The 23,632-nt window shown below is 35.2% G+C and overlaps 4 protein-coding genes across 5 annotated transcripts; 2 read left to right on the top strand and 2 right to left on the bottom strand.

Annotated features, from left to right (window-relative positions):
• The first annotated feature begins 1,877 nt into the window (after positions 1-1,877).
• Positions 1,878-3,554, top strand: LOC121772153 (RING-H2 finger protein ATL3-like). The gene is made up of 2 exons (XM_042169149.1): positions 1,878-2,008; positions 2,083-3,554. Exon 2 carries the CDS (start codon positions 2,316-2,318, stop codon positions 3,153-3,155), a length of 840 nt encoding a protein of 279 aa, XP_042025083.1. The 5' UTR covers positions 1,878-2,008; positions 2,083-2,315; the 3' UTR covers positions 3,156-3,554.
• A 249-nt stretch (positions 3,555-3,803) lies between these two features.
• On the bottom strand, positions 3,804-8,017 carry LOC121772154 (ubiquitin-conjugating enzyme E2 34-like). 2 transcript variants are annotated; one of them, XM_042169151.1, is made up of 10 exons: positions 7,786-8,017; positions 6,084-6,197; positions 5,913-5,967; positions 5,356-5,394; positions 5,108-5,171; positions 4,949-5,010; positions 4,810-4,849; positions 4,696-4,723; positions 4,462-4,553; positions 3,804-4,252 (listed from the first exon to the last, which is right to left on the bottom strand). In XM_042169151.1, the coding sequence occupies exons 2-10, from the start codon at positions 6,138-6,140 to the stop codon at positions 3,976-3,978; spliced, it is 714 nt and encodes a 237-aa protein (XP_042025085.1). In that variant the 5' UTR covers positions 6,141-6,197; positions 7,786-8,017; the 3' UTR covers positions 3,804-3,975. The 2 variants fall into 2 exon arrangements, with proteins under 2 accessions (XP_042025085.1, XP_042025084.1); XM_042169150.1 differs by lacking the exon at positions 7,786-8,017 and adding an exon at positions 7,135-7,337.
• A 543-nt stretch (positions 8,018-8,560) lies between these two features.
• LOC121771871 lies at positions 8,561-11,148 on the bottom strand. Its single transcript, XM_042168760.1, has 6 exons — positions 10,793-11,148; positions 10,442-10,570; positions 10,319-10,368; positions 9,968-10,065; positions 9,607-9,894; positions 8,561-9,252 (listed from the first exon to the last, which is right to left on the bottom strand). The coding sequence occupies exons 1-6, from the start codon at positions 11,146-11,148 to the stop codon at positions 8,776-8,778; spliced, it is 1,398 nt and encodes a 465-aa protein (XP_042024694.1). The 3' UTR covers positions 8,561-8,775.
• Positions 11,149-19,701: 8,553 nt separating this feature from the next.
• On the top strand, positions 19,702-23,450 carry LOC121772599 (pectinesterase-like). Its single transcript, XM_042169763.1, has 3 exons — positions 19,702-20,256; positions 21,219-21,714; positions 22,535-23,450. The coding sequence occupies exons 1-3, from the start codon at positions 19,729-19,731 to the stop codon at positions 23,224-23,226; spliced, it is 1,716 nt and encodes a 571-aa protein (XP_042025697.1). The 5' UTR covers positions 19,702-19,728; the 3' UTR covers positions 23,227-23,450.
• Positions 23,451-23,632: the final 182 nt, after the last annotated feature.

Raw genomic sequence — 23,632 nt, forward strand, 5'->3', positions numbered from 1 at the left:
TAACAATTGTTTTACGACAGCTTTTAGCTATTGAAATATTCCAAACAATAATTATAACACACCGATGAAACATACTATGACCTTTTAATTGAAAGATTATGAATTCAAATAATGATATCAGTTAAATTTTTCAATGTAATTTTAAATTAAATTAGCATATAAAATTTGCTTAGCCCTATTTTGAAAATTTGAAAGGTGAATCATTTTTAACTATTATAATCCTATCCACATCTATTCGTCCCATAATTAATCACAGATCTTGTCGCATGTTCCTATTCAAACTTAAATAATTAGGCTATGGACTAGGGTACTTAAACGTATATTAAATTCAAATCGTAATCAAGTAAAGAGTAAGTAAAAAAAATGATATGATTATACTAATTAGGAGGGAAGGGAAAATGATTTCATATTCATCATTTTGTCCTAATATGGAGTAATAAATTTCAAGAATTCATATATACGCACCACTTTTGACTTTTTTGTCTACCTTACCTAAGTTAGGAGAAATATTTCTTTCGGTGGGAGAAAATAAAATGAAACTTTTGGAAAGTTTGTTGACCAAAAATCCTAAATTATGGGGGAAATGATAGGTAAATGGCTGAATAAGTTGAGACAATGATCACAATCATTTTTTTATATCTTTTTTTCTGGTCACAGTAAGCAATATCAATAACTATTTATATCAAAATTAAGTTTTCAAGGGGATAGGTTAGGTAAAAATGGGTTTCGAACTCAATAGGTTTAAATAACAAAAAAATTATACTCCATTCATATTATAATGGAGTATTAATTGTCCTATTTAATAATTTATTTATATTTTAAATTTTGATGAAAATATTTCTATTTGAAAAAAATATGTCAACATCTTGGAAAATTCAAAAATTGAGTGGTTGAACAATGCAGAAGCCAAAAGAGTATGCTTGTCGTTGTCAAATTTGGCGAGATTAGTTATCAACAACCTTCTAGATATTACTAATAACAAGATAATTAATCTCAATTTATGTGTAATGAACCATGCATAAGTCAAGAATCACCATTCATCATCGTAATGGAAATTTGCTATTTTGATGAAAATAACTTTAGTTCAAATTTATTATCTTTAATTGATATCTCCACAAATATTTTTTTCAATGACTTCTGTTTTTTATTTATGTATAATTCTATTGAGTTATACCAACCTTAGCTTTAGCATTGTTTTCTGTATTTTTTTATGGTGGTCTAAGTATTCGACTGGTCAATATTAAATCGATATTACAAGAAAGTAGTATTAGTTTTATCACTTAAGCGAATAACAAAAATAAAACTCAATTTTATTGAATCCGCCCATAAAAACCAAACTAACACCCCAATATATATTCTATATTATCACTTTGAAGTCATGATGGGATGCGTGCTGCGTGCATATGAATATATTGATTTGAAGTAATAAATGTACATGTGATAAAAACCCATAAATTTATTGTAACTTTAATATTATTGGATACAAAAAGATCCATAATCTTATCTCAAATACATCTACATACATTTCATATAATTAGTACTAGTAATTACTCCATCTCTCTCACCTAAAATTGACACCTTTTTTTGCCCGTATTTTAAAACAATGATAATAATAATAATAAATAATTAAATAGAGATAAAATAAAATTAGTAAAAATAATACTAGTCTCTTTTATATTATTTTTATTTTATTTTGTTTTTCATGTTAGTACTCTTATTATTTTCTTAAAATATATGCAAAAAAGAAATATGTTTAGCTGAGACGAATAGAGTATATTATTAAAAAAATTAAGATGAGTAATAAGAGTAATACACATCCTATATCACAGCAATTAGAAATTTAAAATCATTCTTCAAAATTGCAGTTGGTCTTTGGCCCCTATTCTAGGCGCCGATCTCTCTCTCTCTCTACTCCATCTTTGCCTCTCACCATTTTATCACCTTCAATACTTCCATTCCCAGCTTCTTTTAGAAACCAGTCACATTCCTCAAAAGATCAGATTTTCAGGTAGCAAAATATCGCATTTTTTTAGTTAACTGGATTTTCAAACGTCATTTTCAAATTCTATGCCCCTTTTTCAGTTTTCACCCTCTTTGACCTCAAGAGCTCATCTCAATTTCAAGAATCACTCACCTCATTTCCCCTCAGCCGTTTGAAGGAACCCTTTTGAGTTCTTGGATCACTTCACAAAAAGATTCAATCTTTCAAGAAACCTTTTGAGTTCTCGGATCACTTCTCAATCTTTCAAGAAACCCATTTCATTTCTCCCATCACATCACAAAAAAGATTCAATCTTGGGCCAATTCTTGAAAAAATGGGCGACGCGGCGGAGAGAAGCGGCGGCAGATTCGGAGACACGGGAGTGATAGAGCTGACAGGGAAGATATTGGTGGTTGCTATCGTCCTCCTCTTCTTCGTCGTGGTGTTCGTCTTCTGCCTCCACCTCTACGCCAAGTGGTTCTGGTACCGCCGCCAAGAAACCAGCACAACCACCGCCACACGCCGCCGCCGCCTCGAATTCCACCACGACGCTCCTCCGCCGCCCTCCGCACTCCGCAGCGGATTGGACCCTTCACTCCTCAAAACCATACCCATCACAATGTTCGATCCAAAAGAGTTCAAAGAGGGGTTGGAATGCGCTGTGTGTCTGTGTGAAGTATGTGAGGGTGAAAAGGCAAGACTTTTGCCCAAATGCAACCATGGATTCCATGTTGATTGCATTGACATGTGGTTCCAATCACATTCCACCTGCCCTCTCTGTCGAAACCCCGTGGCGAACACCTCAGATTTCGCCACGGAGGATGCCGAGGAGGGTGTGATTCAAGCTCCAGTGGTGGAGGATTCGGTTGTTGCAATTGAGATACCTAATTTCCCAACCAATGTGTTGATTTGGGGGAATGAGACTCAAGTTAGCACCTTTGGCCCTTGTGCTGAAGAGGGCCATCAAGGCAATGCAGAGACCTCGAGCTCATCATCATCGTCGTCTTCGTCTTCAATGGCTTCCACCAGTAGTGGGGCTGAGGAAGACGAGCAGAAATCCGCAGTCCCAACGAGGCTGAGGTCGTTGAAGAGGCTGCTTAGTGGCAGTAGAAGGGTGAATCCTTCTAGTCCTAGAAATCTTGATCTTGAACAAGGGGTTAGAGGCTTGAGCTGATCGATATATGGTTCAAGAAATGAGCTTTGATTTGGTTTTATGATCAAATTGGAGACTGAGGCTTCACTATTTGATTGATTGATATGATTATGGTTCAAAAAATTTGAACTATGATTTGCTTAGAGGCTTCACTATTTGTTGATGATGGAGTGGTTTTGAGATGGATAATTTGTTCTATGTCCTTTGATTCTTGCAGCATATGAATTGGAATATGCTAAATTGTTGTATAAATATATAGGTTGGCTTCTCTGTTTGAGGAGGGAGATGCTGCCACCTCATCCTCTTACAGGAGAGTGTTTGGATAGAAATCTTGTCAATGTAATAGCTATCTAAGAATTCAGAGAGCTTATTATATCTATCAAGATTATTCAAGTTTGATTCTTTGCCTTATCTTTGATATCCTCGTCTCTTTTTCTCATGCTCTATTGTTGGAGATTGGTGCATATTACAGAACAATAATTTTTCTTACCACATGCTCAATAAAAGATCGGAATCAATGGCAGATATAGGTGGGATCAGAGGATGATCAGCCCCTTCGGCAGTGTCCATGCTAACCCATAGTGCAGTAGCTTCGTCCCAACGAAAGGAACAACGCACAGACATGCACTCAAAAAAAGAAAATTGGGGCGGACGATACGAGTATGGAGATGGATACAAATCACATTTTCTTCATTTGCACGACCACTGTACAGGTCCTGTTTAGGTACCTTACGCTTAGTATAAGATATCAAGTAATTTGACAGATTGCGACATCATTACAGATGCTAATATAACACCTAAATCACACTCAAAATATCCCTTTCAAGATGGTCATATGTCATCAAAGTTGAAGCAGGGGCAGAGCCATTACGGCAGCAAAAATGCAAACAAGCATCACCGACAACCAGGTAGGGAAAGACCGGCGTTTCTGCTGGTTATTCATCTCTTTTGGGACATCTATATTATTCTGGTCCACCTTGGACCCGCGTTTCTTTAAAGTGGGGCGGGGGTTTTCATCCCTGAAGGATTCTTGTGCTGCCTGATTTGCAGATTGCTCTGTTGCCAACTGTTGTTCGTATTTCTCTAGGTACTCTGGAAATAGTTTCCTAAAAGTCGGGCTGTTTTGAATGCAGATGTTAAAACAAGCAATTTTTGTTTCTCACAAAATAGCAATATAATGGTGAATGAATTATCACATTCCCCTAAACATATGATGGACCAGTGCAGATTTAGCTAATGATTTACCAACAACAAACGAAATGAAAGTTACATGTGGCAACCTCCAATTCATCTTATGCAGACAAAGATCGCTTTAAGTAAGACTTACTTTTTACAATTGAAAGCCAGAGAAGCACTTGCAAGCCTCTTTTTCTCCGCTTCTGTACTTGAGACACTGCCAGTGGTAGGGCTATTGTCCATCTGAAACAAAATAGGAGACAAACAGCACCTGGTTGTAAATTTCGACTGTGGAAACTAGTTTACAAGTATGTAAGGGATTAAATGTCAAACATATACATAATAAAATGAACAAACTCTCCTCTAAAATTCGTATGGAACCCACCATGAATGAGAGGAGCCCATTCAGTATGCTGCATAGAAATGGGAAAAATCAGCACAATATACTTGAAACTGGTAGAGAAAATGAAGTGCAATATTTTTCTCGACTACCCTTTACCTTGAGACAGACCACATTGGGTTCCAACTCTCAGGATGGTCTGAAAGGGAATCAAGTAAGTAGTGTGACACAAGAAAATGACCAAATGAGTACCAAAAACACGAGGAATAATATGCCTATTCAACCCTGAGTAACTTACAATCACTCATGGACAGGCATAACTTCTTTTGTGTCATAAAGCGTCCATTTGGAGTAGTCATGCTACAGAAAATAGAGAACATTTCATATTAAAATATTAAACAGTAGATTTCCAGATCATGCCTAAAGCAGTACACATGGTATAATGACAAAAACTTACGTGATCCCTGGAGGTTTAAATGGGTACTCTGGTGGAAACTTTATTTTTCCATAGTAATATCCACCTTGAATGGTCAGAGATTGTAATAGAAAATCAAAGACAATAATTTAGTACAAAGACATAAATCGTTCAAGAGTTAAAAGAATTAGTAGTTCATCTGCAGATAAACATGATACACATGCAACCCACTTATAACTTTTATCCAGACTTGGACATGCTGAAGATGAAAAAAAGTTAAGAGCCAAAACCTGCAAAGGGTGTTCCTTGACTTCCCTCCAAAACATAATCTGAACACAGTATTAGGAACCAGAGCCGTATCATTAGTAGATGAAACAGCCATAAGATATCATAAGGAGTTAAGAACAAAATAATCAACATCAAAAACTCTAAACTTCAATGAGCATATAATTGAAAAGAAGAAACCCATCACACAGGAAATAACCTCTTCGTCTTTTCGACAGTCAGTACTATAAAGAACATCTTAGACAAGAATAAAAGATGGGAAATAACCTCCCATCAACTAATATGATTCTGCAGGAAAATGTGGATGAGCTGCCATTATTAGCTGATCTTATAGTTTAGCCATGCTACTTGTGGCCAAACAAATTTTGTCGAATAAATGAGAAATAAACTAATGTATATTCATGAGAAAAAAACGAAAGCAAACAATGCTTATGAACATGTTTGTAATTTATAGAGAGATAACAAGACCATGAAAATTCAGAAAGAGTTGGGAACCACATCCTATTACAAAATTACAAAAAAATAGAGGTCAAATTAAATGAATAGGCTGGGAGAAACTTACGCCACTCAAGAATGTCATTTGGCAGAGGGCGTGCCACCACATTGGAGACAGGTTCCTGCATGTGATATTATTAGAATATACTCGTATAATACTAATGAAGTTCACCATAAAGAATACGCATAGCCTGAGGCCTGAAATTTCAAACATTTCCCGAAGTGAAAGACAACTTACTTTACATAGGGCTCTATATTCCTTTTGGAGGCGCTTTAAACATGCTTTTTCGCCCATTTTAAGGTAGCTTTGCAGGGGATATTGATCTTGCCACTGTCTCTAATGGGTTGTTCACTGCAAAATGAAAGTTTATCTCTAGAGTTAGAAAACATTTTTTCCCTTTCTTCTATAAATTGTCAATAGGCGATAAGACTGACACTCTGTGAAATTTCTACAATAGGTGTTCCAAAGAGAAGACAAATGAAGCAATTCCATGATACAAACAACAAATCAGAAAATCAAAATAAGATAGTACACATACAAAAAAACAGTTGCCAAATTGGAAGAATATCAAACTCAGATGCTTTCTATACATATACATACAAACCAAGCACATTGTACAGTACAGAGAAAACCCTTTAGTGCACTGGAGCATTTGGCAATGTCGGTAATTACACCAAGCACCTATTTAAGCTATCGTCCATTATTTTAAGCAACCTGCTCCTATTCTCTAAAACCCCGTGATTTAGGACTAAGCCCCCACTAAAGGAGGCCATTGCCCCCACTAATCCCCCTGCCATCCCGATCAGTATTCAGCATAAGTAATCTCTATTCCTTGAAAGCATAGCTACATAACATAAGGAATCACAAATGATCGATCAATTGCTGCACAAAATGGTGTTTACACAGCCTGAAACCAAATCAATGAGGAAATGTTCACAACACCTTCTGCCATACAAATTACAATTGCTATAAATCCAAAGATTGGTCAATGAATAAGCAAATATTTTCCTAGAATCCAATCAAGATCATAGCTCTTATTCCCAACACTCCCGGACGAATATGCCGGCATTTCTAACGTTTGATGATTTGATTTCCCAATTTGATCTAACCCCAATTTCGCATACACAAACAGAATCGATTATCAATCAAAATCAGAAAATTATACAAATCGGTGATTTCTCGCTCATTCTATAATTGAAAAACAGTAATATCTCAACCTAATTAGAAAATGAAACAAAATCGAAAAAATCAAAGCAGCCAAATACAGTAGGACATACTGAGTCCTTACCGGAGTTTGAAAACCAAAAATTAAGCGAAATATTGAACGAAAAGCCTTCAACAGAATTCAGCTTCCAGCTAAATTTTCAGCACGAATAATACTAATTCGATTAATTTTGAGAAATGATTCAAGAAATCTACGCGTTGAATTTGGGAGGAAGATAAATATTTGGGCTTTAAATTGTGAGGAATTTCGAAAAAATGGATTATTTTAAATTCCCTAACCTTTCGAAATATAGAATCGACGTATGCGAATTTTTTAGAATAAAGTGTTTTTGTATTTTTTTATTCACTCTTTTTTTTCTTATTAAGTTTTCACCCCTGCTTTGATATCTCAAATGAAATATGAAATTCCTTGAATTCTGGAAAATGTCAATTGTCAATTCTCATGACTGCTTTATGTTTAACCTCTCAAATTGCTAAGAAATATCACTCATATTTCCTAAACACATATGACGTACCTCTATTTGATCATCTCCCATTCACAAATCACCATTGTATTTTCTTCTAAATAATTTACCACTAATCTATGAATTTAGTTTTACCTTTGAATTAATTCCAGTTTGTAACAATCTTAGTCTAATGCCCTCACCATTATATATGCGCAATAACAATTAAGCTCCATTACAACACCAAAAAGTAAAAGAAAAGAGTTTTTTACCAACAAACATAGGATCGTTCCTTGAGAAATTTTCCGGCAAAGAGGAGCAGATGCCGATGGCTTCCGTATTCCACGAGAGATCAGAGACTGAGCACTACTGTTCCATATGCCTAAACCACATGCGCGGCGGCGACGGCTACCGGAAGCTGCCGGAGTGTGGTGCATCGATGTACATGTATGGCTGTGATCGCACTCGATCTGCCCTCTTTCAGAGCTTAACTTCCCATTTCACTCTTGTCAAAATCAATACGAGAGGAATGATTTCATAAACAAAGGTATTGGAATTAGGTAGGAAAATATTATAGGGTAGTTTGGTCAATTAATAAATGTTGTGATGGAAATAATAAGAAAAAAAAAGAGAAAAAACAAAAAAAATACAAAAATCTCTTATTCTGAAAAATTCGCATACCACGATGTCATATTTCGAAAGATCAGCGAATTTAATGTCAAATTTCGAAAGGTCGGCGAAATTAATCACTATTTCCGAAATTTCTCTTAGACGATTTGTAGTCTGTAGAGGTTTAAATAGTTTGGTAAACTATAAACATACCCCTTAAGTTTAGTTAAATTCTTTACCGGCCCCTAAACTTTTGTTACTTATTTTATTGTCATCGTCTGTTTTTTTACTATTAGTAGTACTAATTTTAGAATTACGCAAGTATTTCAGTAGAGTATAATAAATCATCATTGCTGAATATAAATCCTAAAATCGAGTGGTTGTTTGCAAGTAGCCATTTTGGCATTTGAGTTGGGAAGAATCAATCAATTGCTCATGTTTTGGTGAAGTGGAAATTCTATATATTTTGTTAGTATATGTACTTTTTACAAAATGTGAGCCATGCTTGAATTTATAATTAGCTGAACACAGCCAATTCAAAACGAGAAAAGAAAGAAAGTAACAAAAACTTTAATCTGACTGTAATCACCTACTGGTACAAAAGAGAGCAAAACTTAGTAAAACTGAAGCAACCAGAAGTCCAGAACCAGATCTCATTCCTGCTTCTTGGCAACTTCGTCTCTCTCTTTCTTCACATCCTCCACAAGCATGCGGAGAAGTGCTTCGCACACTTGAGAAGCGTCTGCTTCTGACGGATCATCGTTCAATGATGAGTAAACCATCCAGGCGTGGTCTAGCTTGCGTTCTGGCCTGACCACGATTGAGCCAGGAACCTCTGCATCGCGGCAAGTGACAAGCCCATCACTTTTCTCACCATACCTACTCTGATGCAGCTGTGCGCAGGCAGCCATTGCAGCACCCAGAGGTACGATCACTGGCAGCGTTGTAGGTTGCCCAGAGAACATGGGGAGCTCTGCATGAGCAACACGAGATAGTGTGGCCAAAACTGCAGGGGAGATCCTCGCCTCGGTGTGGAAGGAAACGACGGGCAGCTCCCTTGGTAATTGGTATTTCCTCAAGAACTCTTTCCTTTTCTCATAAGTTAAGTCTTCTAAAGCCTGCATATCGCCCTATATAATAACACATGCAACATTAGCACACATTTACAATGATCTACCCATCTCCTCCTGAATAAATGTCCCCTATTGTCAAAACACATATACCTACGAAGTGTCTAATTTTAATCTTGTTACCCCAAATTATTGCATGGAAAACTGAAAAAAAGGATAGAATTTGTGATTATTAGGAGAAATTAAGCATCATTTTACCATAGTATTCTGAAATGGGACACTTATTCGGGTACAAAGTGAGATGAGCTAAAAAAATGCATTTCGAGTAAGTAGCTGTAGCACAATGTTAAACCATACGAGCAAGCATGGTGTAGCCTTCCAAAGTCTTTAAAATCATACGTATAATTTCCATACCTTGATTACTTTACATATAAGGATCTCCATCAGCTTACGCATGTTTACATAATCGCCAAGTTGACCTTCTCGGAGGATATCAGAAGCGATTGGACTACCACCGTATGGACTCTGCGCTAACGCTAATCCAACAACCTTGTCTTTCAGTTCATCCCAATAAATGGACAAAGCGGCCGCAGCATCTATTCCGCCTTTACTATGACCGAGCAGCAACACACGTTTCTTGGAACCCCGATATATTTCTTCTATATAGTCCTTTATCTCTTTGGCATTCTTTTCCACTGAAGCCTAAAACTTTACTTCATCAAGGAACAGAAGAACTAAGAAGCACACAATGGACATCACAATTAATCAGACATACCTCACTGTGAATTTTGGCTATACGACAAGTGAGCCCCATCTTCAAAAAACTTGTCTTTGTGCTGATGAAATAAAGAGGACCATGGTTGCTGAAGAGACCTAAGGACCAGCGCAAAACTACAGTCAATATTGACAACGTCCTCACAGATTTTATGATATAACAGCAAGAGAGAAGCTATCTTTAGCCTTTTATACAGTATGAATGTTGACAATGTCCTCACAGATTTCGTTCTCGACCAATTTTCCAACCATATAATAGAAACTGAAGATTCATCATTTTCTTATTGACACTGAACTGATAAATTGCATTGAAATCAAGAAAAAGTGAATACAAGGAGAGAAACATCAGTACCTGGGACTAACAAGTAAACCATTGTGTTTGGCAACCGGCGCACACCATGTCTGATTCACAAGGCCAACACCCTGTTATAACGTTGGACTATGGGACTAACTTGTCAGATTTAAGACTAAATACCGTATTTCATCAAGTATTTCTATAAATCTTTCAGTTCCATCTTCAACCGGTGGCATGTCTGGATCTTTTTGTAGCCAGCCAATATCATCGGCAGAGCCCTGAACTGTCCTCCTAACCTTTTCAATGAGGCTAGTAGCAGAGGATAGTTAGAGAAATCAATTCCCCGAAGGAACAAGATAATATGGTAACAGGGTATAATTGTAAAGCATCCAAGATAGCTATTTAGAAACAATTTTAAAGGACAATTGCAGATATTGGTTTTTAGCATGTCATGCCAACATACAGACTCCTAAGTGCCGTGTCCATAAATAAAAGATACTATATCCACAAGTGGGTTTAAACTATATGTACCCCTGAAAAATGGAATTGCCATTTGGGTTGGTATTTGCAGGCACAATCGCATTAGAAGTTTGAGAAGACGCTCGAGCCGAGACCCTAGTGATTGCACCATGGACTAACGGAGCATCAAATTCGGAAGCAGATAAATCATGTCCACTTGAAGAAACATTTCTGTTAGTTATTAAAGATCTGGTCTCTTCTAAAGCATCTTCCGATGCAAATTGAACTATTTCATTTCCAAGAGGTTCTTCAGATGCAGGGCTTACTGCAATGAGTATGGAAGTAAATGTGGCACCAGACAGAGTTTGACTAGGATATGTATAATGAACATAGCAAGTACTCCCTCCATCCCTGAAATGTATGATCATTTGGTTTGGTACGGATTTTAATGTATAATTGGTAAAGCAAGAGAGAGATATAAAGGGTACTGTAAGTATTGTTAGTGGAGAGTGAATTCCACATCATTACCAGTGTGTAATGGTATAAGTTGTAAATAAAATGATATGCAGGGTTAATGTGTTGTTAACTATTCCAAAATTAGAAAGTTCATACTTTTCAGGGACGGACTAATAAGGAAATAGTTCATACTTTTCAGGACTGAGAGAGTATTTTTTATCTTTTGTGTTTTTGTTGAGAGAGGGTTCTGAGCAACAAGAAACATATAAAGATAGAGGAGCTGTCATCTAAGTTAAATCTTGCACGAAAAACTTACAAGAACTAGTTGAGTTGACCAAGGTAAGGGATAGCAAAATCACAACACATGGGAATTTGTTACTACTAAACAAAAGATTCACCATTATCCATCTTAAAAGCTTAAACAGACGACGCATCAGACAAGCATCCTTCATCCCTCGACTCAAACTTCACACAAATCTCATCTTTTGTCTAGCTCATGCTGCTAGCACGATATCGTATTCGAATACCATGCCTCCTTATTAAACATCAATTCTCATTAAGGTTGCATCTATCACAAACATGTTCTGTAGCATCCTATCACAAACATATTCCGAATCAACACACAACATCCTAACACAAAAATCTTGTCTAGTGAACATCATAAAATCATGCAACCATGCTTCTGTCAGTGAAATTCAACAATCAAACTCTAGTATTTAGCCCACATAACTACTAGTGCCAAGATTTTCCTACTAACATAGCTTTGTATTAGCAACAAGAAAACAAAATTGAATCCCAACTTCATAAATTCTATGTCAATAGCGATTAAGAATTTACTTGAAATATCAGGGAAACAGCGGGTGAAAATCGACGTGGTTCCAGCGAGATACGCCGCCGCCTCATTCAGAGATGGCACTGAGCTAAATAATTGTGGAATCCCTGGATGATCGTCTCCCTCCGCCGTGGCGCTTCCCTTTTTCATTGCAATCCAGAAACAAATTAAAATTATAATTGAAAGTATATTAATAACGAAAAAGAATTAACAAAAAAACGACAAAAAGGAGATACTTACCGGAGAAATTTCGGAATAAGGGTTTAAATTCGCTGACCTTTCGTAATTAGGGATTCAATTCACTGACCTTTCGTAATTTGGGACCGAGACATGCGTATTTTTCGTAACAAGAGATTTATGATATTTTAGCTTATTTATGTGCTTTTTTAATATTATTTTTCCCTAATAATTTATCAATCGTCTAAATTACCCTCTTCAAATTTTTACCTAAAAATGATATCTAAACATCTTCCCACTACTGTGTCAGTTTGTATACTGTGCTGTTTCTTTTTCTCGTTTCACATCAATTAATTCATTTCTAGTTAAATTCGCATTACTCTTTTGTGTCGTGAATCAAAATATTTTTGAAATAAAACTATCAACATCAAACACATGTATTTTACTTGATCAAATTAATCTCTAGCTTCTCATCATATAAAATTATTATTTATGTCCCATTAAATATCTCATATTTCATTTTTAATTCCCGAACAAATGTCACATATCACTTTACTATTTGTTTTAATGGATCTCATATTTTATTAACTCAATATAAAACTGGTATGTAAAAGTATGTCTCACAATCCACTAATTTTTTCCACTCAATTTCCTTTACAAAGTCAAATAATTTTTTAAGACTTGCACCGATCAGATATGAGAAAATAATAGGGACCAACTTAATATTTATTTATTAAAAATTGAGTTTAAAAAACTAGGATCTTTAAACATTATAAACTCTACGTTTGAATTTATCAAACCTAATAATAAATTTATATTTAATGAAAATGAAATGAGCTCGTTTATTTTCGCTTAGGATTTATATCGAGTTTATTGTGAAGAAATATGACAAAGGATTAAAGTAGCCAAAACTTCCCTCACGTTTGTTGTGAAAATCACATAGATCTTTGACGTTAAATCTGAAGGGATCATTCAATTCTTAAAAATTTGAAGGGATAATTTAGACAATTGATAAATAGTTATAGGGAAATAATATTAAAAAAACACATAAATAAGCTAAAATATCATAAATCCCTTATTACGAAGAATACGCATGCAACGATCCCAAATTACGAAAGATCAGCGAATTGAATCCCTAATTACGAAAGGTCAGCGAATTTAAACCCTTATTCTGACTTTTCTCTTAATTACCATAAGCGGTGAGCTATCGGAACCTCTTGCGTCCATACCCAAAAGGGGTTTTCCTCAAATTGAACGAAACAAGATTAAGCAGCAAAGCCTCTTTTTTTCCCTAAAAGATGAAATGGCGCAAATATTCAAAGATTCTTACGTCTCGAGTAAAAATTCAAAGAAATTAATCATGGGGCCATTGCCCCCAACTAATCCCCCTGCCATCCTGATCAGTATTCATCAAAAGTCATCTCTATTCCTTGAAAGCATAGCTACATAACATAAGGAATCACAAAAGATCGATCAATTGATGCAAAAAATGGTGAGGAAATGTTCACAACACTTTCTGCTCTACAATTACAATGGCTATAAATCCAAAGATTTGTCAATGAATAAGCAAATATTTTCCTAGAATCCAATCAAGATCATAAAACTTATTCCCCAACACTCCCGGACGAATGCTCGCATTTCTAACATTTGATGATATAATTTCCCAATTTGATCTAACCCCAATTTCGCATGCACAGACAGAATCGATTATCAATCAAAATCAGAAAATTACACAAATCGGTAATATCTCAACCTAATTAGAAATTTAAACAAAAATCGAAAAATCAAAACAGCCTAAAAGCGTAGTACATACTGAGTCCATACCGGAGTTTGAAAACCAACAAATTAAGCGAACAATTGAACGAAAAGCCTTCAACAGAATTCAACTTCCATCGATATTTTCAGCACCCAGGATACTAATTCGATTAATTTTTAAAATGATTCATGAAATGGAAGGGAAAGACGATTATAGCCGTAGACGATTTGTGTAGATGTTTAAATAAATTGGTTAACTATATCCTTACCGCTTAAATTTAGTTAAATTCCTTACAATTTTGTTTCTCATTAAATTGTCGTCCTTTTGTTTTTTTTTTTACAAAAACATTAATCCATAATGTCTCTATATTAATTGTTATAAAATTTATTTTTTCTTGTGTTTGCGTTTTAAGTTTATAAATTGTTATAGAATTGACTTAGCGCCAACAAACAACTTCACTAAGAGATCCGACAACTCAAAATAATGCCACATGGGCTCGTGAATTAAGAGAATGAGAAGTTAGACAACTTTTAGAATGGTGAACCACAAAATGGGGACTAGGAAAAGAGTCAAATATGACAAGTTTGGCCATAACAATGAGAACATATGGGATTCAACTTTGACTAATGGCACAGGAAAAAAGTCAATCATGACCAATGAGGATGCTGATACTTAAGAGCGATCAGTTGTATAAACTACACTCAGGGGCGGAGCCATGGTGAGACCAGGGGGGCCCTTAGCCCCTCGGCCATTTGGATAATTCCTATATATTTATATGTATGCAATGTTTAACATATTAGCATGTGATATACTCAGATTTTGCACTGTTTTAAGGTCATTATTTGGTCCGTTTTTAATGTCAAAATCACATTTCATGTCCATATTTTGTCTATTTTATCCATTTTGGTATTTTGACGTGTTTTGTGATAAATGTGCAAAATAGAGTTGAAAATGGCATAAAAATGTCAAATTCTGGAAGCTGGAACTGAAGCGCAACCCAGTGGCCCGCTGGACCCAATGCAACAGTCGCTATAACCATTCCAGAGAGTTCTGGAGCTGTCTAGCGGCCCGCTGGGCCCGATCACACACGACAGCCTGTGTTCAAACACATTTTTCCGCTGAGTCTGAAGTCATATCAGTGCTTACTACATACCATTCTCTTTGTCTTTTAAAGAGCTTCACGTTGGTACCAAGATCATCTCAATCGGAGTTATGTGGAGAAAGTTATGTTCATTCTACGAAGACTGTGCAATGTTGTCAAGTGCTGACGAGAATTTAAGGAAGGAAAGAAACTATTACCTTGTTAAGCTAATTCTTTTCTTTAACCTATGGAGCACGAAATTTCCATCTTTCCTATTACTTGGATGACACCTTTTATCGTGTTTAAACCTTTTTCAAGCCTATATATACCTCATAACCTCATTCCTAATATTCACCCATCCATAGCCCCCAAAAGGGGAGCCTCCAAGGTTCCTCCCTCTCTACTCCATGTTTTAATTCTTCCATCATTCTTGGAGATTGAAGCGAGGCAAGAGGAGCTTGAAGACTTCAAGATTCAGCCTTGGGTTTTGTTTGTTTATTTCATGTCTCGTACTTTAATTATTATTTTAATTCATCTGTCTATGGATTGCTAAACAATAGAATTTTGAGGTTTGATAGTATTTGACTTTTATGTAGTTCTTTTTATGTTTAATGCTCAGAACTCGTTTTCACTTGATTTTTCTTGAGCTTTTGTTCGACTAATTGGCCGTTACCTTGATTATTGTCAATCTCTGATCGGTGATAGCTTCGATTGGTTTATCTTATATGTTCATACAATAATTGTGACATTAGTATTGATGCATGATATGGAGAAATCGTGGTAAAACTTGAGTTGGATGAACATAGAACTAATTAGAATAACTAAAGAGTTAGTGAAATTATTATCCATGAAATTTCTCTATTTGCCTAATTATTTAATTTTAGCTTTGTTTCTTTATTCATTTATGTTTTTATATCCAAAACTTTGTTTCTCTAAATGGTATATGACGCTTAGTATATATGATAGTCAGTTGCAATTATATTCCATGAGTTCGATATCCCGGTACTGACCTTTAGCTATACTATTTCTACCTTATATACTTACAAGTAGTTGTAGTGCTAAAAAATAGTGCATCAGCATGCTAGTGCAGTTGGTCTGAGTTTAAGCCACCTATTTGCGTGTACCAAATTTGAATCTCCCTTGGAGTATTCTAAGATTTTGTAATATGCTTCTTTATATAAATCATTTTAAATTGTGTTCATAAAATATGATTTTTATAATATAAGAATAGGAAATTATTCTTTGATTCTATAAATATTTTTTAAAATATTATATTATAATAATAAAATCAATTTTAATGTGATGTCCTTTATTATAAAAATAACTATTTGATCTAATAAATATGTAAATATATCATATTCCATATTATTAGTAAAATTGGCTCTAAAAAATCTATTCACTAATTAATTTTCTCATTATCCATCTCTCATACGTGGCTCTTTATATTCCCCACATCCAAGCTGTTTTTGTGTCGTTAGTACTGAACACAATCAACAAATTTTAATGATTGTTGGGTCTCGCCGTAAAGTTTATGGCTTCGCCACTGACTACATTGTAAGGAAACGTATCTCAAATAAGTTAATAGACTAAATGGACACTCCTAATTTACTTCAACTTCTCTTGAATGTGTATAATGTAATGTGTATGAGTCATGTTATTTTGGCTACTCGTAACGATCATTTCATCTCTGCGAGTATGCAATTCCCGTCTCATCGAGCACCCGCTCTTCTATTCTTCCAACGGACCATAAGAAACATCCCAAAGTCCTTTGCAAGCCCTATACTTTCTGCATGGAAAAAGTCATTCGAAATAACCATTGTTAAAAACTTATAATGAACAATTCAAATGAAATTCTTCAGCAGAAATCAACTTTCAGCAAAATTTCTAAATTTGGCCCTCATTTGACTTTTTTTTTCTACTCACATTTAATATTTAAATTTTATTTCCTTAAAAATCATAGTATCCCATTAATGAGGCCGATAGCATCTACAAGCCCAAAGTCTATCCATTATTGATTAATGGGTCACGTTTGATAGGTAACATATTAGGGGACTTTCAATTTGTTTAATTAGATGTGTGATTCAAATAAAAAAGTGGGATAAAATTCACTATATTCTCATAATAATTACACAAGTTACCTAAAAAAAACTATAAAATCTGGTCAAATTTCGTTCTATTATTTTTAAAAAAAGTTGGCTGAAAACCACAAATATTGTTCCACTATTATTTTACCGGATTTAAAATAAATAAGCCGTTTTGGACTAAAAGCCGAGTTTGTATAATGAAGAGGAATTCAAATCTAAATTATTGTTCGTACACAAAATTTAAAAAAAATAAAAATAATAGTATAATTAGTCATTTTTAGGCTAAAGGTCAATTTTATGGAGTTTATAATTGTTTTGGATCAATCCATGAAATAAATAGAATACGTGACCAAATACAATGAAAACGCGTAATTGTTTAGAACCCACAAACCATTTCAATCGTCGAAAATTCTTCATATAATCATATATATTCTAGAATTAATTCGATTTGTGAGCAAAAAACTCAAAGCCGTATAGGAATATATTTTTTCCAATAGAAACATGCCGAGAAATTTGGGAATATATTAGTACTTGATTATTTTATATCTATAAGCCGAATAACATTGATCTATAAATTACTATTAACACTTTCGAAAATTGGGTCTGTTTTTTATGTTAAAATTTTGAAATTTAAATTGCAAATTTATAATTTAAAGTATATGATCTTTCTTTAATCCATTTATACATTATGTATGACGAGTCGAATGATTATCACTAAAGTCTACAATCCGAATAAAGGAAATCCCCTTTATGGCTTTATTAGTGGGCAGTGGCAAACGAATCCATTTAATTAATTCAACGTGTGCCGTGATTGGTGCGACCGAAAAACCACAAAACATAATATAAAGATTTAAATTAAAGCTGATAAAAGCACAAAATATCCTTAATAAAATATTGTCAACTTAATTAATTGAATTGAGCAATTTTTATTAAATATCTAAAAATCGATTACGTTTTTTTCAAAAACAATAATTTCGATTATAATCAATTGGACGAGAGTTGTTGTAGTGTCTCATTTATTGTAAATTAAATTTGTACCAATAAATCTGCTTACCTTAAACCATATAATAAATTTAATACATGATTATAACTGCAGAGACAGGAGATAAGACAGAGAAAATCATTAGCCATGACTAAAAATATTGTCTAATAATTAATTAATATGTCTACAACTATTCAACTACCCCATGCATGTGAAGGTTTGACTAAATGTCCTCAAAATACAATTAAATTTAAATTGAATAAAATTAAAACATATATTCTTTCAGCATACCATAGCTGTACACTAATCATACACACTTCCAAATAAATTTATCTATAAATCGGCTTGGAGAATAAAGCATTTTTATACGCCAATTTAACAATGCGAAGAATATATGGTAGCTACATACATATATATAGTGCCGAAAATGAGGCATTAAACAAAAGAAAGCGTACAAAAAAATTAACTTTACTTGATCATTTACATGGTGATTGATTTTAAATTTTTTTTGAAACTACTTATCTTAAATTCTTAATCTGCTATCAGTCGAATTCGAACTATAATAACGTTTTTGGTCATGATTAAAAGGTGTAGACGTGTAGACGTGTAGTGTATAGTAGTTAAAATAAATTTTGATTTATGCTAAAACGAGTAAGTAATCATAGTATTTTTAAGTGTGATTTATTTTATTCATATAATTTGTAGATTATTGCATTTTTTTCAGTTCTTAAAAGGTGCGACGTTTCCAAATCTAAACATAATCATGTGTCCCATAGGCAGTTTACTAGTTATAAATTACGATTTACTTAAAAGGGTTAAAAAACAATTGTTTGTATTTAACAGCCAGTCAAAAAAAGTTATGTAAAGGTTCTTATTATAATATTATCCAGTAACACTTTTTATTAATCCATCATTTCAAGACAATCAATCAACTAACAATACATCAGAGATAAACTTTAAGCAAAATATCACATAAAATATTTTGTGCATGTCCCCAACATTCATAAATGGATATAATTAGAAATTTGCTAAAATTTTAACAGGTTGGCGTAATATCTGCTTAATCATAGCCGATCTTGATAAGGGAACCACACCCTTGTCACAACCTAAGTAATTATAAAAATTAAATTATTCTATTCGTTATCATCTTAAAATATTTGAAGGTGCATGTATTCGAAGAATATTGTCAAATAGACAATTGATATTGTCATCACACATGCATTGTTAAGTTGATCAGGTTGTTCCATATTCGAAGAATATATATATTTTGAAATTATTCAAAGAATTTAAACCTCACTATAATATTTAAAACTAGATAAATCAATACTACGTACGTCATTTCTCTTTTTCAGTTAGTAACACTCATCATTTATCTACCACGAAAAATCAAATTCGTCATATTTTGTTGTTTAAATTCAATAAATTTTTAATATTTTTTTCATAATCATATAAATACAATGTATTCTAAATTTCTAATACTACTATAGAAAATATTACACGACTCTACAATAAACAATCCAATTCTCAAAATGGTCCGTTATAAACTTTTCATACTATAAAATATTAGTATAAATAACATTATAAATTAAAGGTTCACTCATTCTATCCATACACCAAATCCACTTTTTCAAATTAAAAAAATGTTCCGCTTTCAACAATTCTTCGCCGGAAAGCCATTTTCCGGCGACAAAACCACCAGGCAAAAACTCCTCCCTCTCCTCGCCGCAATCATACTCGCCTCCGCCGTGATTGGTGGCGCCGCCGCCGGCGACAGCGCCACCCTCAAAATCTCCGCCGCCCACACCCTCGCTCGATCCTCCTGCAGCAGCACATTGTACCCCGAGCTCTGCTACTCCGCCATCGCCGCCTCTATCGACGGCGGCAAGAAGGTGGAATCCGGCAAAGACGTCATATTTCTGTCGCTGAACGTGACGATCGCCGCCGTGCAGCGCAACTACGCCGCCATCGGGAAGCTGATCGCCGACAATAAGAGCAACTTCACGAAGCGGGAGAAATTGGCCTTGAACGACTGCCTCGAGACACTCGACGAAACGCTGGACGAGCTTGAGACGGCCGTTAAGGAGCTCAACGAGTATCCGTTTAAGAAGTCGATCGAGGCACATGCCGACGACCTCAAAACCCTACTCTCTTCCGCGATCACCAACCAAGTACGTTTTTTTTTGTAATTGCAATATTAAATTGTAAAAATCGACTATGAACTCTAACATGAATATAGTCTAATTACAAAAATAGAAAAATTACTTGATATTTCAATTTTAAATTGGTTTTAGATCAAAATTAGGAAATTTTAGTTATTACCGACGGCCGAAATGTTTTTATTTGTTGGGATATTAATGATTACAACTATAGTGAAATTAATTCGCGCCTATATAAGTGGCGGTCGTTCGTAGTAATAAGAAATTAAATTATATGACGCACCTAACTTAAAGCAATGTCTTATTATAAATTTTCAAATAGGTTGAATATTGTTACAATTTAATGATGACCGCTTGAAAATGGTGTAGTGACAAATTAGTTGACGTTAATTACCAAAATATTAGTAGTATCATTTCCAGCTGACATGCATATTATCAACTTACATCCATCATGTTTCATTATGAAAACAATATTAAATTTGATATTCATGAATTAATAGACCTTTTTAATTGATTCGCAAATCTAAATTTATGCTTGGTAGAAAATTAATAGTATTAAACTCATATTTATAGTAAGTACTAGTCTTAAACAACTTTTAAAATTTAGTTGTAAAACCAAAATTTGATTAAAGCTCAACAAATTTCGAGTTATTATTCCAAATTATGAACTAAACTAAGATAAGGTTGTGTCAAAACCACACACATTGATATGTGGACTAAAATTTTTATTCTTATGTAGGAGTAGTACATAACTAATATTCTTGTTTTATAATTTTGGGTAATAATAAACACTAATCTCTTTTTATTTTTAATAAGTTTCCCTCTTTAATGAAATTATATCCATTGTAATTAAAAATATTTCAAGCCGTTTTTTTTTCTCTTTCTGTTTTTCTCATTTTACCAATTTTACATTTAAAATCTGTATCTTCATTACCAAGAAGTTTATGTGTCAAAAGTTTTCTTTCTCAATTTAGGAGACCTGCCTAGACGGCTTCTCGTACAGCGAGACAGAAAAGCATGTACGAGAAGTCTTCATCGGAGGGCAGGTCGTTCGCGTCGAGAAGCTCTGCAGCAACTCGCTCGCGATGCTGACCAACATGACGAGGAAGGACATCGACAAGGAGAGGAAGCTCAACCGCGGGAGGAGGCTCGCGGAGGGGGGCTGGCCGGAGTGGCTGTCGGCGGGGGACCGGCGGCTGCTACAGTCCTCCACCGTGACGCCAGACGTGGTGGTGGCGGCCGACGGCAGCGGAGACTACAAGACCGTGGCGGAGGCCGTCGCGGCGGCGCCGGAGAAGAGCAAAACGAGGTATGTTATTAGGATCAAGGCGGGGGTTTACAAAGAGAACGTGGAGGTGTCGAAGAAGAAGACGAACATAATGTTCGTCGGAGATGGGCGGACCACCACCATCATCACCGCCAGTAAAAATGTTGTCGATGGAAGCACGACTTTTAAATCCGCTACAGTTGGTGAGTTACGGTTCTTGCTTTTTTGTTTATTAGTCGTATCGCGCGGTGCATGCATTATCATATTTCACCAACTTTGGGAGGTAAGCATCAATTGCTTTTATTGCTAATTTGGTTTTGTCTTTATTCTTTTTTCATATTTTATGTTTGCACTTTCCAATTATCATTTTCTTTTTTTTCTTTTATATTTAGAATTGTATACGTATATGCATGAATTGATAAAGTTGGACGTGCGTTTCGTTTTCATTACTTTAGGTGTAGACTAATATATTTGTCAATGTGATGATTCATAAGTTAAACATGTTCTTCGCCTATTTCCCTCCTTTAATTACGCTTTTAATTGACATTTAAAACCCGGGGCCCCACCTATTTCACCGACACAAAATATTTGATTGCTTTGTTTGACTAAAATAATTTCGTAACTGTCCGTAATTTATGAAGTTCGCATTAGGAATTTAGGGATGTATTTAAATCTGAGATTTTTTAACTTAAATATAGCTATTTACCATAAAGTCAATACCGATACATTTAAATGTAACTTAATTATACTCCATGTAATATCATGAATAATTGTTATATGTAAATCGCATAAAATAGGTTATGTTCATGTAAAATAGGTAATATTAGCAACATCATATATAGTCTAAATGCTTAGAGTTATTGTAAGTACTACTATGATGTCATACTTTTGCATTTCAACCTGCTTTAATGCTTTAGACATTTTAGTTAATGACATTGCTTTATGAGAGGTGATATCCATTTTTTAACAAGTTTCTTGAAATATAATCTAACGTTTTTCAGTTCAAATGTTGTTGGTTTGCAGCGGTAGTGGGAGAAAAGTTCTTGGCCCGAGACATCACTTTCCAAAACACGGCCGGGCCCTCTAAGCACCAAGCCGTGGCGCTACGTGTCGGGTCGGATCTATCCGCTTTCTACAAATGCGACATATTAGCCTACCAAGACACGCTCTACGTCCACTCCAATCGCAATTTCTTCATAAACTGCCTCATAGCCGGCACGGTTGACTTTATCTTTGGAAATGCAGCCTCTGTGTTTCAAGATTGTGACATCCATGCCCGCCGCCCTAATTCAGGCCAGAAGAACATGGTCACAGCCCATGGCCGCACCGATCCAAACCAGAACACGGGCATCGTGATCCAGAAAAGTAGGATTGGTGCGACTTCGGACTTGCAATCCGTCCAGAAGAGCTTCCCCACGTATCTGGGACGACCGTGGAAGGAATATTCTAGGACCATCATCATGCAGTCGTCCATAACGGACGTGATAGACCCGGTCGGGTGGCACGTGTGGAGTGGCGATTTTGCCCTTGACACTCTGACTTATAGAGAGTACCAAAACACTGGGGCGGGGGCATCCACGTCGGACAGGGTTGATTGGAAAGGGTACAAAGTGATCACGAGCACGGCGGAGGCGGAGGGCTACACGCCGGGGGAGTTCGTCGCCGGTGGGAGTTGGTTGCCTTCAACTACCTTCCCTTATTCACTAGGGCTGTGATTATTGTGTGTGTGAAATATTATTTGATGAGACTTGTTTCATTATTGTGGCCCATATATATTGCCCATAACTAAGGGCTTTTTGAGTTGAATTAATAATCCTAAGTATGTATATTCACTTTCACTTTTTAGTGGCTTTGTGGCAAAATTAAGAATAACTTTGTACTCTTGTGGATTGTAAAAATAAACATACGGAGTACTAAAAAATGTGAGTTTATTATTCAAGGCCCATCTTGTTACTGAAATAATTAATTGGAGTATTGTTCCAAAAGGCCATCAAAATTCGCTAAACACTATAGGAGTACAATTCTTGAAGGACCAATCCAAGCCCATATTTTTACAATATGGACTTTTTTTTGGCCCACCATGGACCAATTTATGGTTAGTGATCTGATCATTTTTTACAT

This window comes from Salvia splendens, chromosome 16 (genome assembly GCF_004379255.2).
Source record: "Salvia splendens isolate huo1 chromosome 16, SspV2, whole genome shotgun sequence".
NCBI lineage: Eukaryota > Viridiplantae > Streptophyta > Magnoliopsida > Lamiales > Lamiaceae > Salvia > Salvia splendens.